The sequence below is a fragment of the Grampus griseus genome (genome assembly GCF_964374135.1).
Source record: "Grampus griseus genome assembly, chromosome: 17".
NCBI classification, from domain to species: Eukaryota; Metazoa; Chordata; class Mammalia; order Artiodactyla; family Delphinidae; genus Grampus; species Grampus griseus.
The window spans coordinates 47,670,197-47,690,705 of NC_139011.1; the positions used below are offsets into that span (position 1 = coordinate 47,670,197).

At 37.8% G+C, this 20,509-nt stretch overlaps 1 protein-coding gene across 10 annotated transcripts in view; it reads right to left on the reverse strand.

Moving 5' to 3' along the window:
- Positions 1-1,088: 1,088 nt before the first annotated feature.
- LOC309835520 (uncharacterized protein) overlaps positions 1,089-20,509 on the reverse strand; it is a 43,367-nt gene continuing 23,946 nt past the window's right edge. For 5 of the 10 annotated variants that reach the window (XR_014298015.1, XM_082675064.1, XM_082675066.1 and 2 more), the window contains 2 exons: positions 15,346-15,632; positions 1,089-1,331 (listed from right to left, as the gene is read on the reverse strand). Coding sequence is in view for 5 of the 10 variants with exons in the window: in XM_082675064.1 (XP_082531190.1) it covers positions 15,371-15,632 (262 nt within the window). In the remaining 5 variants the exon portion in view is untranslated. Of the gene's footprint in view, positions 1,332-15,345; positions 15,683-15,998; positions 16,343-20,509 lie in introns of those variants that run through there. The other 5 variants (XR_014298013.1, XR_014298016.1, XR_014298017.1 and 2 more) reach the window with 3 other exon arrangements.

A 20,509-nucleotide genomic window follows, 5' to 3' on the forward strand; every position in this document is an offset into this window, starting at 1 on the left:
CTGTATAATTTCTGATTTGTAAGCTGGCCAGAACACTGGTATTTCAGCCAGTCCTCTGGTAGTTCCGATGACGTCCCCATGATCACCCAGGCATAATCAGAATGGCTTTAGGATTTGGGAGCCAAAATGTTCCTCAGTATTTACGGCATTGCTAGTCCATTTAAGAAAATGGACTATTGAAAAAATAGCTTCAGACACAATATGGCATTTTATGATTTAGCATGAAATCTGAGAAATATAGAGGTTATCGGAAGCCTGCAATGGTAACGTTCCCTCTGCTATTGAAATTATTGTCTTTAAACAAAGATTCTACATCAGTAATGCTATATATGTATTTTTTTTATGATATTCAGGTTAATTTCCTATTCCCTCTAAGGAAGTAATTGGTTGGTTGGTATGAGAGATGGTGTGGCTTCCAAGGGTGAAAAGTATTATTTTGTTGTAATTTCCAGCTACCTAAGGATGGGAGAGGCCCAGGACACTGCAGTCAGTATATTATGTGGAGCAGGTTATATTGTGGTTTATTTATGAACTTTTACATGTTTATTTTCTGTGCAAGTTTGTGTGCTCCTTTTTGAGTTTTGGTAGATAAGTGTTTTGTAACTTTGGAATACTTGGAGTTTTTTTTTTTATATATATATGTATAACATATATATATATATATATATATATATTTTAATGTAGTAGTTAAAGCCGTGGAGAGTGTACTAGTCTACCTAGGTTCAAATTCTGGCTTTACCCTATGACTTCCCTGTGGCTTCCTCTGCTCACCTATTAAAAAGGAGGATAATAAGACTGCTGTGGGGAGTTATATACTAAGTGCTATTTAAGCATTTGCTATAATGATCATGTATACTCGAAGGCAAGGAACTTGCCCCTTGATCGTCTCTGTATTCCTAGTGCTTAAGAATTCCTAGTGCTTTCCTAGTGCATTGTCTTAGGATAGAGATAGCTCAGTATAGTTCTTCTCACTATAAAGTACTGTTACGTTGAAAGTCTTTGCTTGTGTACTAATAATCTGTGACATATCTGCTGAGGACAAGGAAAGGAATAGTTTTAAAACTGCAATGGATAACAAAAGATTGTATGACGTAATGCCTTTATTATGTAATTATAAAACTAACAAATGATCATGGTAGAAAATTTGAAAAACTCCTAGACAAAAGAGAGATCAACAACATTTGGAGTAACTTTCAGAGTGTAGAGCTGTCCATGAATATTAGTGCTTTCATATTTTCCAGGACTTTCAGTAGACTCTGCTTCTTAAGAGTGTATTCATGATATTTTACTTTAATGATGTTTTCATCATGGGGACACACACACACAGAAATCTGTTAAAAAAAAGAAAGGCATGTAAATCACTGATGTTTCAGATGGCCACATGAAATAAAGTGAGAAAGGTCAACAAGCTGAAAGAATGTGGAGTAGCATCTCCTTAATTGCTTACATAATTCTGATAATTACCTCTTTGTGGATAAAGTAATTAATGGGGAATCTAATTCAACAAAAAGATATGAACTGCAAGCCTTCTCGAAGCCAAGTATTTCTTTCCACAAAAGGTTACTTTCCTCGGCCGTGCTTCCTTATTACCTGACAGGGAAAGAGTATTGTATGGCAAAGGATCTTCCTGAAGGAGGATGCTTCCCACACTGATTGTCATAAGTGACTTCGGGATTACTGTTGCTGTATTACCAAAATCTTAAACTAGGATATTTTTGACAAATGCGGTCCTTAGTTAATTTTTAGAGCTACAAACTGTCAGATGGCTCTGAAATAACAATTGTCTGGCTATTCTTCAGGGTGATCACAATATGGAAATGACCTTGAGGTATCACTAAAAAGCAGGAAGGTGTGAGTCTTCCTTTGGTGCCAGAGTGAGATGTGAGTTGGAGTTGGAGTTGGAAAAGAGGCCCACAACCAAGTGATAGAGAAGGAAATGTGAGGTCATCAGTGAAAAACCAGGTTGAAGTTAAGGTGAAGAGGCATGAGGAAATGGTCAACTGTTCCAGTATTACAAAGATCATCAAGAAGCATATCCATGAATGTGGTTTGTATTGCAATCTGCTGAAAAAGAGACAAATATCCTGGCCTGGCCTTCATGGAGATTATATTTTATTGATTCTGATAATAGATTATTGTTGAAAAGGGCCTCCTATAAATTATAACCATGCAAAGGCAACAAGACAATTTTTTTTCTTTATGTATGTGTTTCTCATTCCTACTCACTTCTCTCTTAGGGGAGGAGAAAATCACAAAAAGCAAAAATGTCAATTCTCAGCTATTCATTTTCAAAATAATTTTTTTTCCAAATTCCAGTGGACGCAATAGGTTAACTGTTAAGATTTGTAAGCCTCAAAAAGCTAGATTTTTACAAAGTGTCACCAAATTTTATTCTATAAATAATAGCTTTGCAAAGACTATATGGTGATGCAAAGTTGGAAAAAGCTGGTTTTTCTTCCGTGAATGGCTTCACTGTGTTGGGAGAAGAGGCACAGAAGAAATCAAAGAAATTAAACATGGGGTGAGTTTTCCTTATAGAGAACTCTAGTGCTTTAAAATAGACTAGATAATCCTAGGGATAATCTGAGGGTAGAACAGACCGATGCCTCATTTCCAATCTGGTACCCTGGAAGAAAACAGTGTATTTTCTTTAAGGTCTTGAGAGGTTTTTCTTCTGCTTTGTTTTGGTTTTGGTTCATTTTGTAATCAACCTTATTAAGGTATCATTTACATACATAAAATGCAGACATTTTTAGTCAACGGCTCAGTGACTTTTAATTAATGTATACATTTGTATAACTACCACCCCCATAAAGATAGATAACAATTCTAAAACCCTAGAAAGTTTCCTCCCAGGCTTTTGCAAAAGTATCCCCATCTCCCACCCCAAGGCAACCACAGATCTGTTTTTTATCTTTAGAGATGACTTTTGCCCAGTTTAGAATTTCATGTAAGTTGAATAATACAGTAGGTGCCCTTCTGATCTGGCTTCACTTGCTCAGCATATGATTTTTGAGATTCATTCATGTTGGGATGTTTTAAACCAGGACTTTAGCCTGGGTGGCTGATGTTGTCTGAAGGCACCTATAGGTACAGCTGAGTCTCTGGCATTGTCACTGTCTGTTCTTGGCTCAGTATTTTCAACTTTATAAGAAGCACAAGGTTGAAGTAAGGAAGATCATTGTCAGTATAATGGAGGTGAAGTGGGTTCTGTTATATAATATTCTCAGCATAAATTGATCTGCTTGGAATCATTGTGTTGATAATGGGCAAGGATACTCCTCCTCCAAAAACCTTGATACTATAAAACTTCAAGGACGCTGTCCTAGGACTCTTTTAATTTTCATGTTTTGGGAAACATTTCTGGAGAATTCAAATGCTCGCAACCTGAAAGAAACAATTATTCACCTGAAAGCTGACTCTGCTAAAGTTGAGTTGTCTGACCTTTACATGCTGATAGAACCCAAATAGCCTTGCAAAACAATGCTCTCTTGTTGGATATAAGCATATAGATTGTTTAAGATGGACGTGTATATGCAGTAAAGTGAAAAAGCAAAGAATCTTTGAGTTTCCCTTGCTGGGTTTTTTTATTTTTTCATTTAAGTTTCTGTAGCATATGCTAATAATTCAGGGAAACCTCAGGTTAGTTTTAGGTCCACTCTACGTACTCCATATCCACCATTTTTCTACCTTCCTTCTTTTCTTCCATCTTTCCTTTCTAACTTCTTATAATCCATTATACTTAATCCTGCATTTGCTGAGGTGGCAATTAGTGTAGGAAAATACTGTGAAATTTTGCTGTTCAGAATGCATGTTGACCAAATTCTATATTGAGAAAAGGTCTGAATTTACCCAGAGTAACCCTTTCTCAGCGTCTTTGAATAAAGGGCATAGAAACTGGGCTATATATAATATCCTGACAGGTATGTAGAACTCATAGCAATTGCCCTAAAGAGCTTACCTAGCGTAGATGCATATGAATGCATTTAATAATTGCTTTATTGGCAGCAGTGCCAACATACACAGTCTGTTTGGTTTTATATCATTCTCATTACCTGCTGTTTACCACTGTATACATTGCTAATGGTGTGGTTTCTATGGCTTGTGAATTTCACGGCCAAATAATATGTAATTTATTGCACACTTTAGTGTAGAAGATGGAGACTCCATAACTTTTCGTGTGCTCTTTGCCCCTTTAGAATATATTACACTGAGATCAGGCAATGTAATAAATTTATTTCAAATGTGCATGATAGCTAAACATCAATTAGGACTGATGGGCAATATTTCTGCTTCCAGCAACATAACAGTTTTTAAAGACTAAGCCATTGAACGTGGAGTCACTGAACATGGGACTCAGTTCACTGGGATCCTTCTTAGAAAACTAAAGGAAAACTTGAATTGGATTTGTGTGGCTTATTCAAGTAGTAACTAATCACCTACCTCTTGGTGAACTTAATTTGTCACAATTGTTTGGTATTTTATTAACTCTCTTCCCCTTCTTCCCCGACTCTCACGAGAATGGATCATGAGTATCTTAAAACATACTAAGTCGTCTTCCATCCCTGTTAATCTAACTACAAAAGCACACTTTCCTTATCCAATGTAACTTACTGTCTTTTAGAGTGGCTGGGGTTTTAATTCTCTACAAAATTAAAACCAGCAAAGAGAAACATTTTCAAGAAGCCACCACATTGTAGCGCTTTAGAAAGAAGACTTTAGAATTAAGGGCAACTATATCATTTTATAGCTAAAGCACCTGAGGCCTAAAGTAGGCAGGTAACCATCGAGGTCAGGGAAAGGGGTTGAAGATAAGGTTTCCAGAAAGAGTCTAGAGGGACGCAATCTGAGCAGGTCAAAAACTGAAAGGAGGCCACAAATGTTCTGGGAAGGCTGGCATCTGGCCTCAAGTGTGGGATTCAGACAGGGAGCGGACCCGGGGGGAACTGAGCTTCTGCAGTAGGCAGAGAAGTCCACCTCCTCTCAGGAAATTACCACTGACATCAGGGAGTTGAGGGGAAAGAACAGAATTCCAGTCCACCTGAGAAAGCAGGCCAGTCTGATTAACTCAGAATTTAGGCTTATTTCAGATACTTCTTGAGAAAGAAGTTGGATAAGAGCAAGTCCCACGCAGCCTCTTTTAAATCCATGCCCAGTATTTTCTGGTGGAGCTGCTTAAACCCTCCAAGTGACTCCAGTATTTTAATTTCACTCTGTATTTAATTTCGACAGTTCTGTGATTGATTATTTAATGGGCAAATAAGTAGGGTCACAAAAGAGTGTGAATGTATTTTACAGGATGAGGATGGGCAGAGTGGAGCAGATAGTTGTAGTTTCTGTTGTCTTTCAGTTGGTCCATTGGATATCAGAGGTGAATTTATAAAACTATACTTCCCTTTTCACTTAGTTTTTTGTTTTGTTTTGTTTTACTTGAAGTATAGTTGATTGACAATGTTGTGTTTCAGGTGTACAGCCAAGTGATTCCGATATATGTATTTCTTCTTCAGATCCTTTTCCATTATAGGTTATTACAAGGTATTGAATATAGTTGCCTGTGCTATACAGTAGGACCTCGTAGTCTATCTACTTTATATATAGTATACACTTACTTTGTGTGATCCACGCTGGTCAGACCACATGATTATTTTCACTTCTGATATAATTTTTTCAGGTCCAACCTCAAATCTTTGATAAGAAGATATTTTTTAGCAGGTGTGTGCTCTAAATCCAACAGTAGTTAGCAGAGATATGGTTTTGCACTAGGTAATCTTTGCTTTTTTGTTCTCGGCCAACCAACTGAAAATTAGCTTTTATTTTCTGGTTGGTTTGCTAGATGTTTATGACTATAATAAAAGTCTTAAATTTTGTCTCATATCTTAAAACACAATCTGAATTAGCAATGGGTATTGTGCTATACATAGGCGCTGTGATATAAATATTGTATAAGTGAGATGTAATGCTTGGTGTACATAAGGGTTCAATAGTCCACCGTGAGAGTGCAGCCTTTTGAACAACCTCAGTGATAAGTGGGAACCACTTGTCCAAGACTTTTATTTAAGATGCAATACTCATTTCTATCCCCTTCAATACATTTTAAGTACCCCAAGCTAGAATAATGGGGCTAGAGGTGCAAGAAGAATATTATACCAAACAGGGGCAATATAAAAAAACATTACAATCAAATTTTTCTTATTAAAAATATAAGTCAAAAACCTAAATACAATATTATTCCACAGAGTTTTAAGGTATATTAAAAACATTGTGATAGGATGTTTCAAAAATTATGGTACAATCCCCTTCTGACACCCTCATTCCTGAGTCACCACTTCAGCAGGACTGGGCTTTGGCATACTCAACCCACATGATGAGACAATAGCAAAAGAGCTTGACGGCTCAGTTGCCGAGGACTAGCCCACTAGGTTCTGAAGACAAGTGGACCAGGTGCTCCCACTGTCCAAACCAACCACCGAACCTGTGAGTGAGGCTGTCTCAGACCAGCTCTCACTCAGCTGATCCATCAGTTGACTAAAACTGCATGAAGGAGCCCAGATAAAACCAAAAGTAAAACACTACCCAGATGAATCCAGTCCCAAATGGCCAAGTAATTGCTATTTTAAGCCACTAAGTTTTTTGTTGTTTTTTTGTTTTTATATCTTTATTGGAGTATAATTTCTTTACAATCGTTTGTTAGTTTCTGCTTTATAACAAAGTGAATCAGTTATATACATATACATATGTTCCCATATCTCTTCCCTCTTGTGTCTCCCTCCCTCCCAACCTCCCTATCCCACCCCTCTAGGTGGTCACAAAGCACCAAGCTGATCTCCCTAAGCCACTCAGTTTTGAGGTGGTTTGTAATACAGCAAAAGATAATCTATACTATAATACGATTTGGTCAAGTGGGTTTATCCTTGAGAATGCAAGGTTGGTTCAGTATCAGCCAATCAATTCATGTGATTCACTGTATTAGTTAAATAAAAGGAGAAAATCATATCATCATTCTTTTTAGATAGAAGAGATAAAAAGCATCCCATGAGGTTCAAAATCTATTGGGTAGGGTAAATTTTATAAAACTAGATCCAAATAATAACTATCTTTCCTTGATAAAGGCTATATACCAAAAATACATGGCACATGTATACACTAACAAAAATTATTATAGTACTAATTTTTTTTAAAAAATTAGCATTTCCTTTAAGGAGAGAATTGAGATGAAGATTTCTAACATTACTGGTCTATTGGAACCGACCTTTTTGGAGCTGTGTATTGAGAGAAATAGAAAGAGAGAAGGTTTAGAAGAATATAGATAAAAATGTCATATTTAGAGATTGTTTTGATTATGTATTTAATTGGAAACACAGGAAAATCAATAAACTATTAAATCTAAGAAAAGAGCTCAACATAGGGGCTGGAAAAAAATTAATACACCAAAATCAATTGTGTTCCTCCATAGCATCAATATCTAGATACAATACAAGATGAATTTACCACAGTAACAAAACCTATAGAGAGTATGGGGTTTCACCTAATAAATTATGCAGAAAATCTTCATAATGAAAACTTTATTAGAGGACACATGAGTAAAAGAAATTTATATCACAGGTATGGATGAGATGACTTACTATAATAATATAAATGTCCTTATATTAATCTATAAAATTAAATGCAACTGTAATAAAAGGCCAAGCTCTTTTTTTTTTTTTTTTTTTTGAGGGACAGCATAAAAAAGTGATTCTAAAATGTATCTGGGGGACTTCCCTGGTGACGCAGTGGTTGAGAATCCGCCTGCCAATGGAGGGAACATGGGTTCAATCCCTGGTCCAGGAAGATCCCACATGCCACGGAGCAACTAAGCTGGTGCACCACAACTGCTGAGCCTGCACTCTAGAGCCCACGAGCCACAACTACTGAAGCCCATGAGCCTGGAGCCTGTGCTCTGCAACAAGGGAAGACACTGCAATGACAAGCCTGTGCACCACAACAAAGAGTAGCCTCCTGCCCCACCCCTCGCTGCAACTAGACAAAGCTCACACGCAGCAATGAAGACCCAATGCAGCCAAAAAAAAAAGAAAAAAGAAAAAAAAAAGAGCAGATTGCTCTATCTCCTATAAAAAAAATAAAATAAAATAAAGTAAAATAAAATGTATCTGGAAGAATAAAGTTCTCCATACAGCTAAGGTAGTTTTGAAAAATAAGCTCAAAATGGAGAATGTGCCCTACACATTAAGATATATTGGGAAGTCATGATAGATAAGAACTGTGTGATGCCCTTGGAAGAAACAGCAAATAAGAAAACAAATCAAACAGGTGGCCTAGAAATAGAGCTATATACAGATAGAAAGTTGGCACATGAAAGAGATGGAATCATAGTCCAATGGAGGAAGTTGAATTACAGCTTTTGGGGAAACAGTCTCATTTTCAAAAGAGAGATGAGACTGGATCTTAACCTAGTGATATCACTTATGTTGTACCCAGTCCTATATAGCTCACCTAATCTTCACAAAAAAATCCACAAGGCATAAACTATTATCCTCATTTTACAGGTGGAAAAACAGGTATGAGAGATAAAATGACTAGCCTAAGAAGTACATGGTGGAGCTGGAACTTAAACCCCACAGAAATCATTCTATTAACCATTATGTTATATAATTCCACCTAATGTACAAAACTAAAATACAATAGTTTTAATATTTAAATGTGAAAAATAAAATCTAGAGAGAATAAAAGAAATTGCAAGGTAATATATTTGTGATTTCACGGTAAGAGATGAAATAGATCTTTGAAAAATAAAGAAGCATACATTGTATGAAGCAAAAGTGATGAGTTTAACTATATTAAAATTATAAATTTATTAATATAAAAAATCTGATTTAAAAAAATAGGCAGAAGAGCTGACTTGACATTTTTCCAAAGAAAACATACAGATGGCCAACAGGCACATGAAAAGATGCTCAACATCACTAGCCATCAGGGAAATGCAAATCAAAACCACAATGAGAGATCACCTCACACATGTCAGAATGGCTATCATAAAAAAGAACAAAACTAACAAGCCTTGGCGAGGATGTGGAGAAAAGGGAACCCTGGTACACTGTTGGTGGGAATGTTAACTGATGTAGCCACTAGAGGGGTGGGATAGGGAGAGTGGAAGGGAGACATAAGAGGAAGAAAATATGGGGACATATGTATATGTATAGCTGACTCACTTTGTTATAAAGCAGATACTAACACACCATTGTAAAGCAACTATACTCCAATAAAGATGTTAATAAAAACAAAAACAAAACAGAACAACCATATAATCCAGTAATTCCACTCCTGGGTATATATCTGAAGAAAACAGAAACACTGATTTGAAAAGATGCATGCACCCACATCCAGTGTTTATAAGAGCATTGTTTACAATAGCCAAGATATGGAAGCAACGTAAGTGTCCATCAACAGATGAATGAACAAAGAATACGTGCCATATGTACACAATGGAACACTGCTCAGCCATAAAAAATGATTAAATTGTGCCATTTACAACAACATAGATGGCCCTGGAGGGTACTATGCTTAGTGAAATAAGTCAGACAAAGACAAATACTGTAATGATATCACTTATAAATAGAATCTAAAAAATAAGACGAATGAATACAACAAAACAGAAAGAGATTCACAGATATAGAAAACAATTTAGTGGTTACCAGTGGGGAGAGGGAAGCGAGAGGGGCAAGATACAGACTGGGAATTAGGAAGTGCAGACAACTATGTATAAAATAAATGAGATACAAGGATATATTGTAGGGCATGGGGAATATAGCCAATATTTTATAATAACTTTCAATGGAGCATAATCTATAAAAATATTGAATCACCATGTTGTACACCTGAAATTAACATAATATTGTAAATCAATTATACTTTAATAAAAAATTAGAATTTTATGTACAATAAAGGATACCAAAGTCAGACTGAAAAACAGTTGATGGGTAGAAGACATATACATTATCTAAAACCCAACAAAGGACTCAACATCTGAATACAAAAACTTCTACATCTCTAAAGACACAAAATACTCAATAGAAAAATGAGCGAAGGTCATGATAGGCAATTCATAGAATGGAAAACATGAATAGCAAGAAAGTATATGAAGACCTAACTTTTCTACAATCAGAGCAATGCAGAATTAAAACACCTTACTTCATATGAATCCACACATGCCAAATTTCCAGAAGTTAAAATGCAAATTATGCTGTGGAGCAACTACGCCTGCGCACCACAGCTACTGAGCCTGCGCTCTAGAGCCTGGGAGCCACAGCTACTGAGCCCGCGCGCCTAGAGCCTGTGCTCCGCAACAAGAGAAGCCACTGCAATGAGAAGCCTGCGCACCGCAACGAAGAGTAGACCCCGCTCGCTGCAACTAGAGAGAGCCTGAGTGTAGCAACGAAGACCCAATGCAGCCAAAAATAAATTAATTAATTTTTAAAAATGCAGATTAACAGCGTGTGGTGACAAAGAATATGGCAAGAGAGAAATTCCAAGTATTGCTGGTGAGGGGAAAATGGTACAGCTATTCTGGGGAGGAATCTGTGAAATAAGGCATATATATGACTTCTACCTCAGCCATTCCACAGCTGCACTGTTACTCTGCACTGTTACTCAAGGGGACATGTGGAAAGAGTGTATTAATGCCTATGGTGGACATAAAGTGTTGAAAATAGCCTAAGTATGTATCACCAGGGTAATGGATAAGCAAAATATGGTATTAACATATGGTGGAATATTAGACAGTGGCCAGAAGCAATAATTTCTATGGAGCAACACAGACAAATTTTAAAACAATAATTTTGTGTAGAAAAAATAAAAGAATAGGATGTGATTTTTAGTCGATACTACTTTTGCAAAAATTAGAAAATACAAAACAATTCGGTATTTCAAATATATACATATGTTTAAAATAACTATGAAAGGTGAGTTGGGAAATTACATATTAAATGGCCCAAATGGTGCTATATAGGGGAAAATAAAGGAAATAAATCTGGCAGAGGAACGTCGGGGCCAAAACCAATCTTTAAAGTATAGAAAATAGAGTGACCATACACACCGATGATAGAGTGACATGAACTGAGGCATATGGTCCCTTTTGAGTAAATGCCTTAAATACAAACTAAAAAAATAATGTCATAAGATTTACAAGCACTATAAAAATATTTAGCATTATTGCAGTAGAAAGTAGAAATATATAACCTTTCAACTTAAATAAAAACAAGACTGATGAAATATCATCTTTGTTCCCATGTCATCCATGCTAAGGAAGAAATAATAAATCAGCTTTTAAGATAGAATTTTTTACATGAGAGATAAAAAAAAAAAACAAAAAGAAACCCTAACTGTTTATCCCATGAAGGGAGAAAAAAACAATTTGAAAAGTCAGAGTAGAACTCTCTGAGGACAATATTTAACATCAATTTTTGTAAAACAGAATTTTAAGAAGCTGGTTTTGAATTGTTTATAGAGTTTCTAATTAGCATGCTGAGGAAATACAGGGTCCATCTTAATCCAGAAGCAAATAAAAAGTTCTGACTCTTAAAATTCTAGGCTCTAGAGTAGGTGCGTGCTGGTGTGCTGGTGTGTATGTGTGTGTGTGTGCACATTTGCTGTGTGTTTTCAATAAACTCAAGAGTACATAAGCGTGTATGTTATTACATTGTAACAATTCTTGAGCAAGTCTATCTGAAGGTCAGTAGCAAACAAGTAGATGCCGCTTGGGTGGCCCCCCAAACTCTCAGGTAATGCGCAGATCTGGCTTGGCAATCATGTTCTGCTTTTAGACATAATGCATTTTTATGTTCTTGTTAGCATTGAAAGACTAACTTGAATATTCTGCAACTGATGAAATGGACAACAGAGCAGTAACCTAGAGTTTACAAGTATTGGGGGCAGTAAAACTTTAGTTCTAGATTTAACTTGGATTTTAGTCCTAATTTAACTTGGATTTTCTACAACGCATTTTTTTTCTATAAACTGGAGGTATATACCACCCTAATCCTAAAAAACCTGTGACTTTGGGCTTCAGGGGTCTAAGCCTTCTCTCTAAGTGACTGAAAGGTACAACTGGATATTAGACCTGTCTAAAAATTGTCCTTTTCTGTCCTCATATACAAGGGTTCAGCTTGATTTTTGGATAGCTGTCATGAAAAAAAAAAAAAAAAGTGCAAAGAGCTAATGCCTTTTGCTACAAGACAAAACCATTTCTCCTGGACATGCAGTAATAGGAGGCAATGCCATGTGTTGGAAGCATGCACATATTTTATGATAGATATTAATCTGGAGGTTAACAGCTAGGTGCTCTGGTTGAAGTAGTTTATTTCAAACATACATATAATGTTAACCCACTTTGTAACAAAGCCTTCAACATTTCATATGCAAATTCATTTTTCTTTCTAGTTTAAGCCCAAGGAAATCCCTATAAGTCTTGTCTCCAAAGAGTAAATATAAAGAATTCATAAGATTAAAGAGTTCTTATCAATTGTATAAAAAACTAGAAAGGTACTAACTAGACAAAAATGTAGACGTCTAAGAGAATGTCCAACAAATAGAAAAGTAGAGGACTGCACTGAGATTGCAATCCTGAGAAAAATACATTATTTCTAAATGAAAAAGTAAAAGGAGATAGTATAAATTAAAGCCAGAAGAAAAATTTAAAACCTACAAAAATACGAGTCAATACAAAGTTAAAAACCCATGAATTTTACTATATACCCAAAGGCTTCACAAAAGATCTCATGAGTATCACAAATTAAAATAAAACAAACAAAAGCCAGAAATATTGTTTTCCCCAAATTGTACGACTACCTGCTTATTGCTTCAGTGGTAAGAAGAAAAATTATCTTCAAATAGTTAAATTATATACCTACTTATATTTTAACTCTTAGGTGGATCTTGTTATATAATATATATGATCTTTAAAGAAAACTTGATTGTTTATTTTGGCATCTCTTAGGAAATTCCTATTTAATTAGATAAATCTCCTTAGATAACTCTTAAATAAAAATAGATGCAAATACAGTATGTTTCATATCATTCATTTTAGACCTCTAAGAGTTGGAAAAGCTCAACCTGGAGAAGAAACTAGTTTTATTGAGGGAAGAAACTACTTTCCAGTTTAGGAGGGATTATCCCATTTCTGTAGAGGAAGCAATCAGGAAGATACAAAAAGAATGATCCTTGCCTAGTGCTAAGGCCAGAACTACTGTGAATATTGTACCAGATCTTGTAAAAACAGCCACTGTGCTGGCACTCACAGGCCTGGGTCATGGTGTGTTCAACAATAAAACTTTGTTCCAAAGGATGGAACTCCTTCGGGCCAAAAAGCTTTCACCTGCATTATTCCATTAACCTCACTGTTTTGTTATGGGAAATGTGTTTATTTTTTGAAATGACATTGAAATATAACCTTAAAAGAACACTTTAGGTCTCAACAAGATTCTCTTCTCTTTCAGCCAACACATTACCTTTTAGAAATCAACAGTCTACTTCTTTCTTTAAATCATCACATTTCAAAGCTGTAGCAGCTAATAAATGTTAATATGATTTTTCCAAAACTGCAATCTCCCTAAATTTCTATGCTGTCTTCTTTATCCTGTCTTTTCAAGGTAAAGGTATCTTTCCAGTTTCCTTAGCATTATCAGGATTATGGATTTTGTTCATTGTTAAAGTTTGTTATTTATGGACATAAGTTAATGTAAATGCAAAAATATCTCGTATTATTCACAAGCTGGCTGACTTAAATCACTCGCTCTTAAAACAACTTTACTGCTCTCCAATCTGTTCAAATGCACGGAAATATAAATTCAGGATGATGTGGCTTTTCTGCAATGCTTTCTTTTCAGGCTGCAGTCTACATGACAGCGTTATATTTTATCCTTGCTGCTGTTGTTGTTCAATCTATAAAATCTCTCTTGAAGACCCCCAAAACAGCTTGTAATTTACTTTTACTTTTGGTGACTCACTGTTTTCAAATTGCCATCTCTGACCATATCCCCCTTCCAGGGGAATTTATGCAGACTTTTTTTTTTTTTCTTCTACATACTGATTTACGCTAACCTGAACAATTTACCACTTCTACATCCATGTAGTAGCTCAAATAAAATGAGTTCCTGTGTTAATCCCACAGTAAACCTCGGTAATTCTCACATCACAGGAGTTGTAAACGTTTGTTAACAGAAAAAGAATGTTTTTCCCAAAATAGCTACATAACTCTTAAGACTACTCAAATTCCTAAATAATCCTTTTTACAAGACTCCCGCCAACTTTATTTTGATACATTACACATGTGGAGCCTATTTTAAAAGGTATTTAACAGTGACTTCATCAAAACAGCTTCCTAGTTGTTCTCATAATGTCTTTTTTCTAAAGTGTTCAAACTGTTTTTAGGCCAACTTGAATAGTGATGAATGTGAGCCGCTATCAAAACGCATAAGCATTCTGCCAAACAGGATGGGCAAAAATGTTCTAGATCTGCTCAATCTGACATTAGAGGTCATGCAACTTGAAAAATGAAATAACTATTTCCAACACTCATTGAGCCCTTCATTTTAAAAATAACTTCAGGGCTATTTCCACACTCTACATTTAATAATACAATTTTTTAAAAAGGATGCTAGGCTCGGTGAAATCAGAAACTGATCTGCCACTTAAAGCTGGTGAGTCTATTCTTAATGGGCCTCTGGTAGATTTGGGATACTGACGGTAGCAGTTTCATTTAAGAACTTCACTAGTAAAAAGAATGACATCCGAAAAGGACTGCTGGGGAAGACAGGGAAGAGAAGACCGGAGTCTCCTGAGAAGAAAAAGAGAAACGATTTAAATAAAGTCGCTAAGGAGGAAGGAGGTGGTGAGAGGCGTAGACAGAAGAGCGAGAAAGAAGATTTAACGAGGAAGTGAAATGGAGCGCAGAGGAAGGCAGAAGCTAATGAGGAAACAAATGGGAAAGGTAGTGTTTTCAAACAGGCATGCACCAGGAAGGGACGAGTTACGGCCTGGAGTAGCCCCAGTGCTTTCAGGTGAAAGAGATGCTCGCAGAGAACAGGGACAAGCAGTTTACTTCCAGGCTTTGGAGCAAACTAAAATTTCCTGCCCCGAGCCTCTCCCAGCCTCGGCCGAGCGCGGAGGCGGCGGCTGGGGAAGGGGCCTAGCCAGGAGCCAGGCCCGGCGTCCCGCTCCTCTGGGCTCCGCGGCCGAGGGAAAGAGGCGAGGATTAAGCGGGGAGAGGTCCCGGCCGCAGCTCGGTGGCACCCCGAAAACGGTCCGGGGCTTCGCGAGCCGTTCCCCCTGCGGCGGGGCGCCCAGCGGCCTTACCTGGGGCGAGGGAGGGAGGCGAGGTCTAGGGCGTCCGCTCGCGCCCGCCGCAGAACCCCTCTGCTGCACTCAGCCCAGGCTTCCAACGGAGGCGCGACCCTGGCTCAGCCGCCGCTTCCCCCTCGGGGTCTTGGCCACCGCCTCCGCCGCCTCCGGGGCTGTTTACACCGTTGGGCCCCGCACGCCGCCGCCGCCTTCTCTCCACCCTAGCGCCGTTGCCGATTCGGCCGCCGCCACCTCCTCCGCCGCAGCCTCGTCTCTCTGGAGTATCTTCCAGCCACCGAACCCTGAGAAACAGAGACTCCAGCCGCGCCGGCAGGAAACTCCCCCGCAACTGCTAGGGGGACGAATTGGTCAGAACACCGGCGGCTTTTCCGCCATTGAGCAGCAGCCGCTCCGCTCCTTCTGCCTATGCAGACTCTTAACCCATAATTGCTTTACTCTTTACCTCTATTTCTGGGTTCTTAAATTAACTCTTACATCAGTGTTCTTCATTACTCAAATTATTTTTTCTTAGGAACTTTTCCTGGAAGTAAGTTCATGCTATTTTTGACAAGAAAACATTTGACTTCTGAAAGAATTCTTACGGAAATGGGTTTATATCCCAAATGCACCACCAAAAATCTTTGTGACCTTGCATAAACGTCCCTTACCATTTCAGGTGCTATCTTTGCTTGACTCCAAAGGGAACTGATTAAAACTATGAGCATCTAGCTGTTATGCACTTTTGTCTCAGTTTGGTCAATGAAACTCTCAAAAATCCATCAGATTTTCATTATTTTTATCATTAGCCTGTTTGTGTAAAATAAGTTACCATTTGTGGAGCCAGTGTTCTCCTTTATTCCGGCATCCAATCATTGTAAATATTTCTCATGGACACATTCTTAGAAGGCCTATGAATAACCTGGCCTCTTACTGATTCTCCCTTTTGGAGTCTTACTAGCCAGACTTCCCCAATAACTTTCAGAGAGAGTTTTCCCCCTTTCCGGGTCTTCTTTTTGACTTCTATACGCCATAGAACTTTCAAAAGTCATCACACCAATATTAATATTACCACATACCCTCCAAAAAGCTCCAAGCTGTTTATGCCTATTCATTAAGTTAATACTTTATCAAAACTTGTCCAATTGAGTAGTTTTAGCACAGATATTTTACACATTTTAGCACAGACATGCTCTGTTTAAGGCTGACAGATCCATTAGGAATTAACTTTCTGGTACATTTTCCCTCTGACATTTTCCTCACAACTGCGTTTCTCATAACTGAGCCATCAGTTATCTCTTGCCTATAGAAAGGCAGATAAGAGAAAAGAAAGCTAAGTGAGAAAAGATATGTAAATAGACTAGCACAATATTGGACACATAATAAGTATTCAATAAATGATAGCAAGTATTCTTACCCTTATCCTCACATTAGTTTATATGTATTAAAAACTGATTACTGGACTCAACTCTTACTTCCATTTCTCATTAGATCCTCACAGAAACCTTGGAGGAAGCGAGGTTTTATCCCCGTTTTACAGGTTGGGAGACTGCAGCCTAGAGGGCTTAAGTACCTTAACTGAAGTCATATAGTCAAGAAATAAGCCTGTATTTGTCACAATCACTTGCCCATGCTTTGACGTGACACCACCACCCATCATTTACCCAGCTTCACCAAGGTACTACTAATTTTTTTACTCTTATTCTCCTCTCTTTGCTTCATACTGCCATTGTCACCAACCCAGTCAAATTCACTTTTAATTTTCCAATGTTAATGAAGGGAGTAGAAGGTGGAAATTGAGGTTAAAGGAGGAAACTTTAATGTTATTCAAGGATGACTTCATCTTAACTTCCAGCCTTCGTCTACCCATTCTCTGCTCCAGTCACACGCAGAGTATTTGCTATCTCTTCCATAAGTCTTGACTTTTCTTATCTTTATGCCACTTTTCTTTTCTCCATTTGCAATGAATCTCCCTTTCCCTTGGTTCTTCACCATTTCTTTCTCCATACTCTCCATTAAGATTCAAATCTACCTTTAAAGCCCAACTCATATACCAGTTCTGTCCTGCAGTCTCCTGGATCTGCCAAGTCAGAACTAACCACTTGCTCCTCCGTGCTCCTGCAATGGCAATGATGTTAGAAGGGCGAGTGATTTTACAGCTCGCTCACCACCTACGGGAAATATGTCCTATTTGCCCTTCCACATCCTTTCTCCACCCAACTCTATATGGATGGCTTGCATGGCCTATCTTAGTAAGTGTCCTTGCTCTGGCTTCCGTTTGGCTCACCAATGAAGAGTACCAATAGAAGATTGTAGGGAACGAAGGAGGGGAGTGAAGTTAGGGTATTAATTCTTGCCAAATTGCTGGGAGTTGGCTGCATCCCCCAACTAACATATAGTGCTTCTCTGGGGGGCGTCACAGCATCTTTGGGGAGGACTCTCTCTCCAGCAAGGCTTCCTTTCTCTTTCATCTCCTATAAAGTAGCCACACTTTTACTGAACCCAGGGCACTACACTATCTCTTGATTCTCTACATTGGGCTCAATTTATCCTTATTGATGTACCCCTGATTTCCTGCTGAGACCCTGTCTGATGAACTTTGTAATATGCTCTTCTAAGCTGTTAATTTTACAAACCACATTATTACACTTATTAGAAGAATGTCTTCAGGATGTGTCAGTAAGCTCTGATTGATGATAATGGTAAACAGCTAGAATTTATGGAACATAAAGTATGCTTTGGTTACTCTCTTGAGTACACCGTGTGCATTATTCTAATTAATTAAAATCACTATTAGCTAAGCAAGGCACACAGATGCTAAGAGGTTCCCAGAAGTAACTTGCTCATGGTCACTCCAGTGTCTCAGTAGTGTTTAGGACTCAGATCTGTCCAAAGCCTAAACCTTAAGTTCTAGGTCTAAGCAGTGGCTCTCAAACTTGAGTATGCATCAGCATCACCAAGAGAGCTTGCTGAAACAGGTAGTGGGCCCCACCCCCAGAGTGTCTGAGTCTGTAGGTCTGGAGCAGGGCCCAAGACTTTCATTTCTAAAAATTCCTACGTGCAGCTGATGTGCTGGTCTGGATACCAGACTTTGAGAACCACTAGTCCAGGCATTTTAGGTCCAGAATTTCAGGTGTTAGAAAAATTTTCTGGTGATAAATGTCCAAAAAAAAAAACAGCACTGCATTTTTCTGTTTGTAAGGAGGTAATAAATTCAATCTTAAAGAGTCAATAATGGGACTAAGTATTTAAGAAAGAAGAGTTATTCTCCAGGAAGATGGGAGGAGATGGACATTCTAAGGACAGGAATGCCCTTTCAGGAAACTTGCAAAGGGAACAGAAAAATAACATAGTAAGATTCTGCTATCCAGTGTTCACAGAACATGAGTGGGATACTCTTGACTGTAAAATGGGAAGCCAACTTTTGCTCACCATATACATACCTTATTCAGTACAAATGTTTATTAAGAATCTCCAAAAGCTAGACACTAGGCATCAGGGCTACACTGATAGAGCAGATAAAGTGCCTGGCCTCAGGGAGCTTGTGCTTCAGAGGATGTACATCAGCTAGATAGACTGAATGATGGATACTATATTGGGTTCACACTTCGTCTCAAGAAAAAAATATATCCATAGACGTGATCCAGGAGTCAAATGGCAAAAGACCTAGCCTCAAAGTAAGTGTTAATTTCATTAAATGGTAGGTAAAAATTATTTTATATGCTGAGATAGGCTCTGCTTAAAAGACACAATATTCCTCCAAACGTATTATACAAGCCAGCTTATAAACCTGTGACTTTTTCTAGGAGAAATGTTGCCTTCTTTCCCAAGAAGGGAGCAGTAGGGGTCGGGGTGGAAATAGTTTCATCATCAGAGGCACAGTCTCACTACTACTGCTCAGCTCCAATTCGCAACCTTCTGAATGGTTTCCAGACTAAGTAATTTAGCAAAGTGATGAAGAAAAAATGGCCCATTAATCTTACGATGCGTGTTATAACTTAACTCTGGGTTTAGCATAGGAAAAACATTATTTGCATTGATTATAAATATGCTTTATGGCTGCATATATTATTCACTCTGAACATTCTAAAATTATTAGCTGGGTTGACATGATGAACTGCACAAGAGTACTTCTAGATGGCATCTCAATGTCATCTGTTACTCACATCATATAGGTCTAGGAATCAATATGTATTTTACTCAATATGAGATCTTATTCCAAACACCAAAATATGCCTGTTTTTATTCGATGGTTATCATCATGAAACTACCAGCTAAACATCATTTAGAAAATTCAAAGCAAGTAAATTACTGTATTAACTGTCCAACTATGATTATGACTTTCCTCCACTTACAGCTGAACCTAATATAATGATCTGGTCAGTCTGACTAGGAGGATTTATTCATTAATTTACTCAAATGTTCTGAGGTATATTTTGAAGGACTTAAATTATGGTCTGCTTTGTAGGATCCAACAGTAAGGCTGCAGGTTTATCTCCTACAAGTTCTGTGACCTTGCCCAAGTGACTTAGCATCTCTGAGCCTCACTTTCCTAATCTGTAAAATGGAAACAATAATAGAACCCAAGTTGTAAAGCTGAAGGAAAAAAAGTAATATGGTAATGTATTTTGGCACAAAAGAGCAGTTACGCCGATGGTCGTTATTTGTGAATACTGTTGCTAAGATTATTGAAAACCTGTTGTGTGTTAGGTGCTGTTCAAGGACTAGAATTTTAAGACTGTTCTTCACCTTTATCCCAGTTTTACCTGCAAAGTTCTGCCATGCACTGGAAAAACATACTGGTATTTCTAGGGAAGGGGACCACTCAGGTGACATTTTTGTTTCACCAGGTATATTAAGTATACAAAAGTTATAGTGTATCTTTTAAGTCCTTTGGACGTCTAGTTACCTTTCACTAGAATGATTCTAGTAGATCCTGATAGATACCTGAGACAAGGTCAGGTCAGTGATGTTGGTACCTTTTCTGGCTTAAGAGCATAGGGCAGAAACACAGGAAGAGAGGTCTTCCTTTTCCACTCCTGTTACTAAGAACCCTCTCGAATAATGACAATCTGAAACAGATCACTACATTGTTGCATGTTGTAGAATCAAAGCAGTGTACAAAGCAAAGAGCACTGGCCTCCATTATACTTGCATTTCACTCGAGATTCACTTTTCTAGA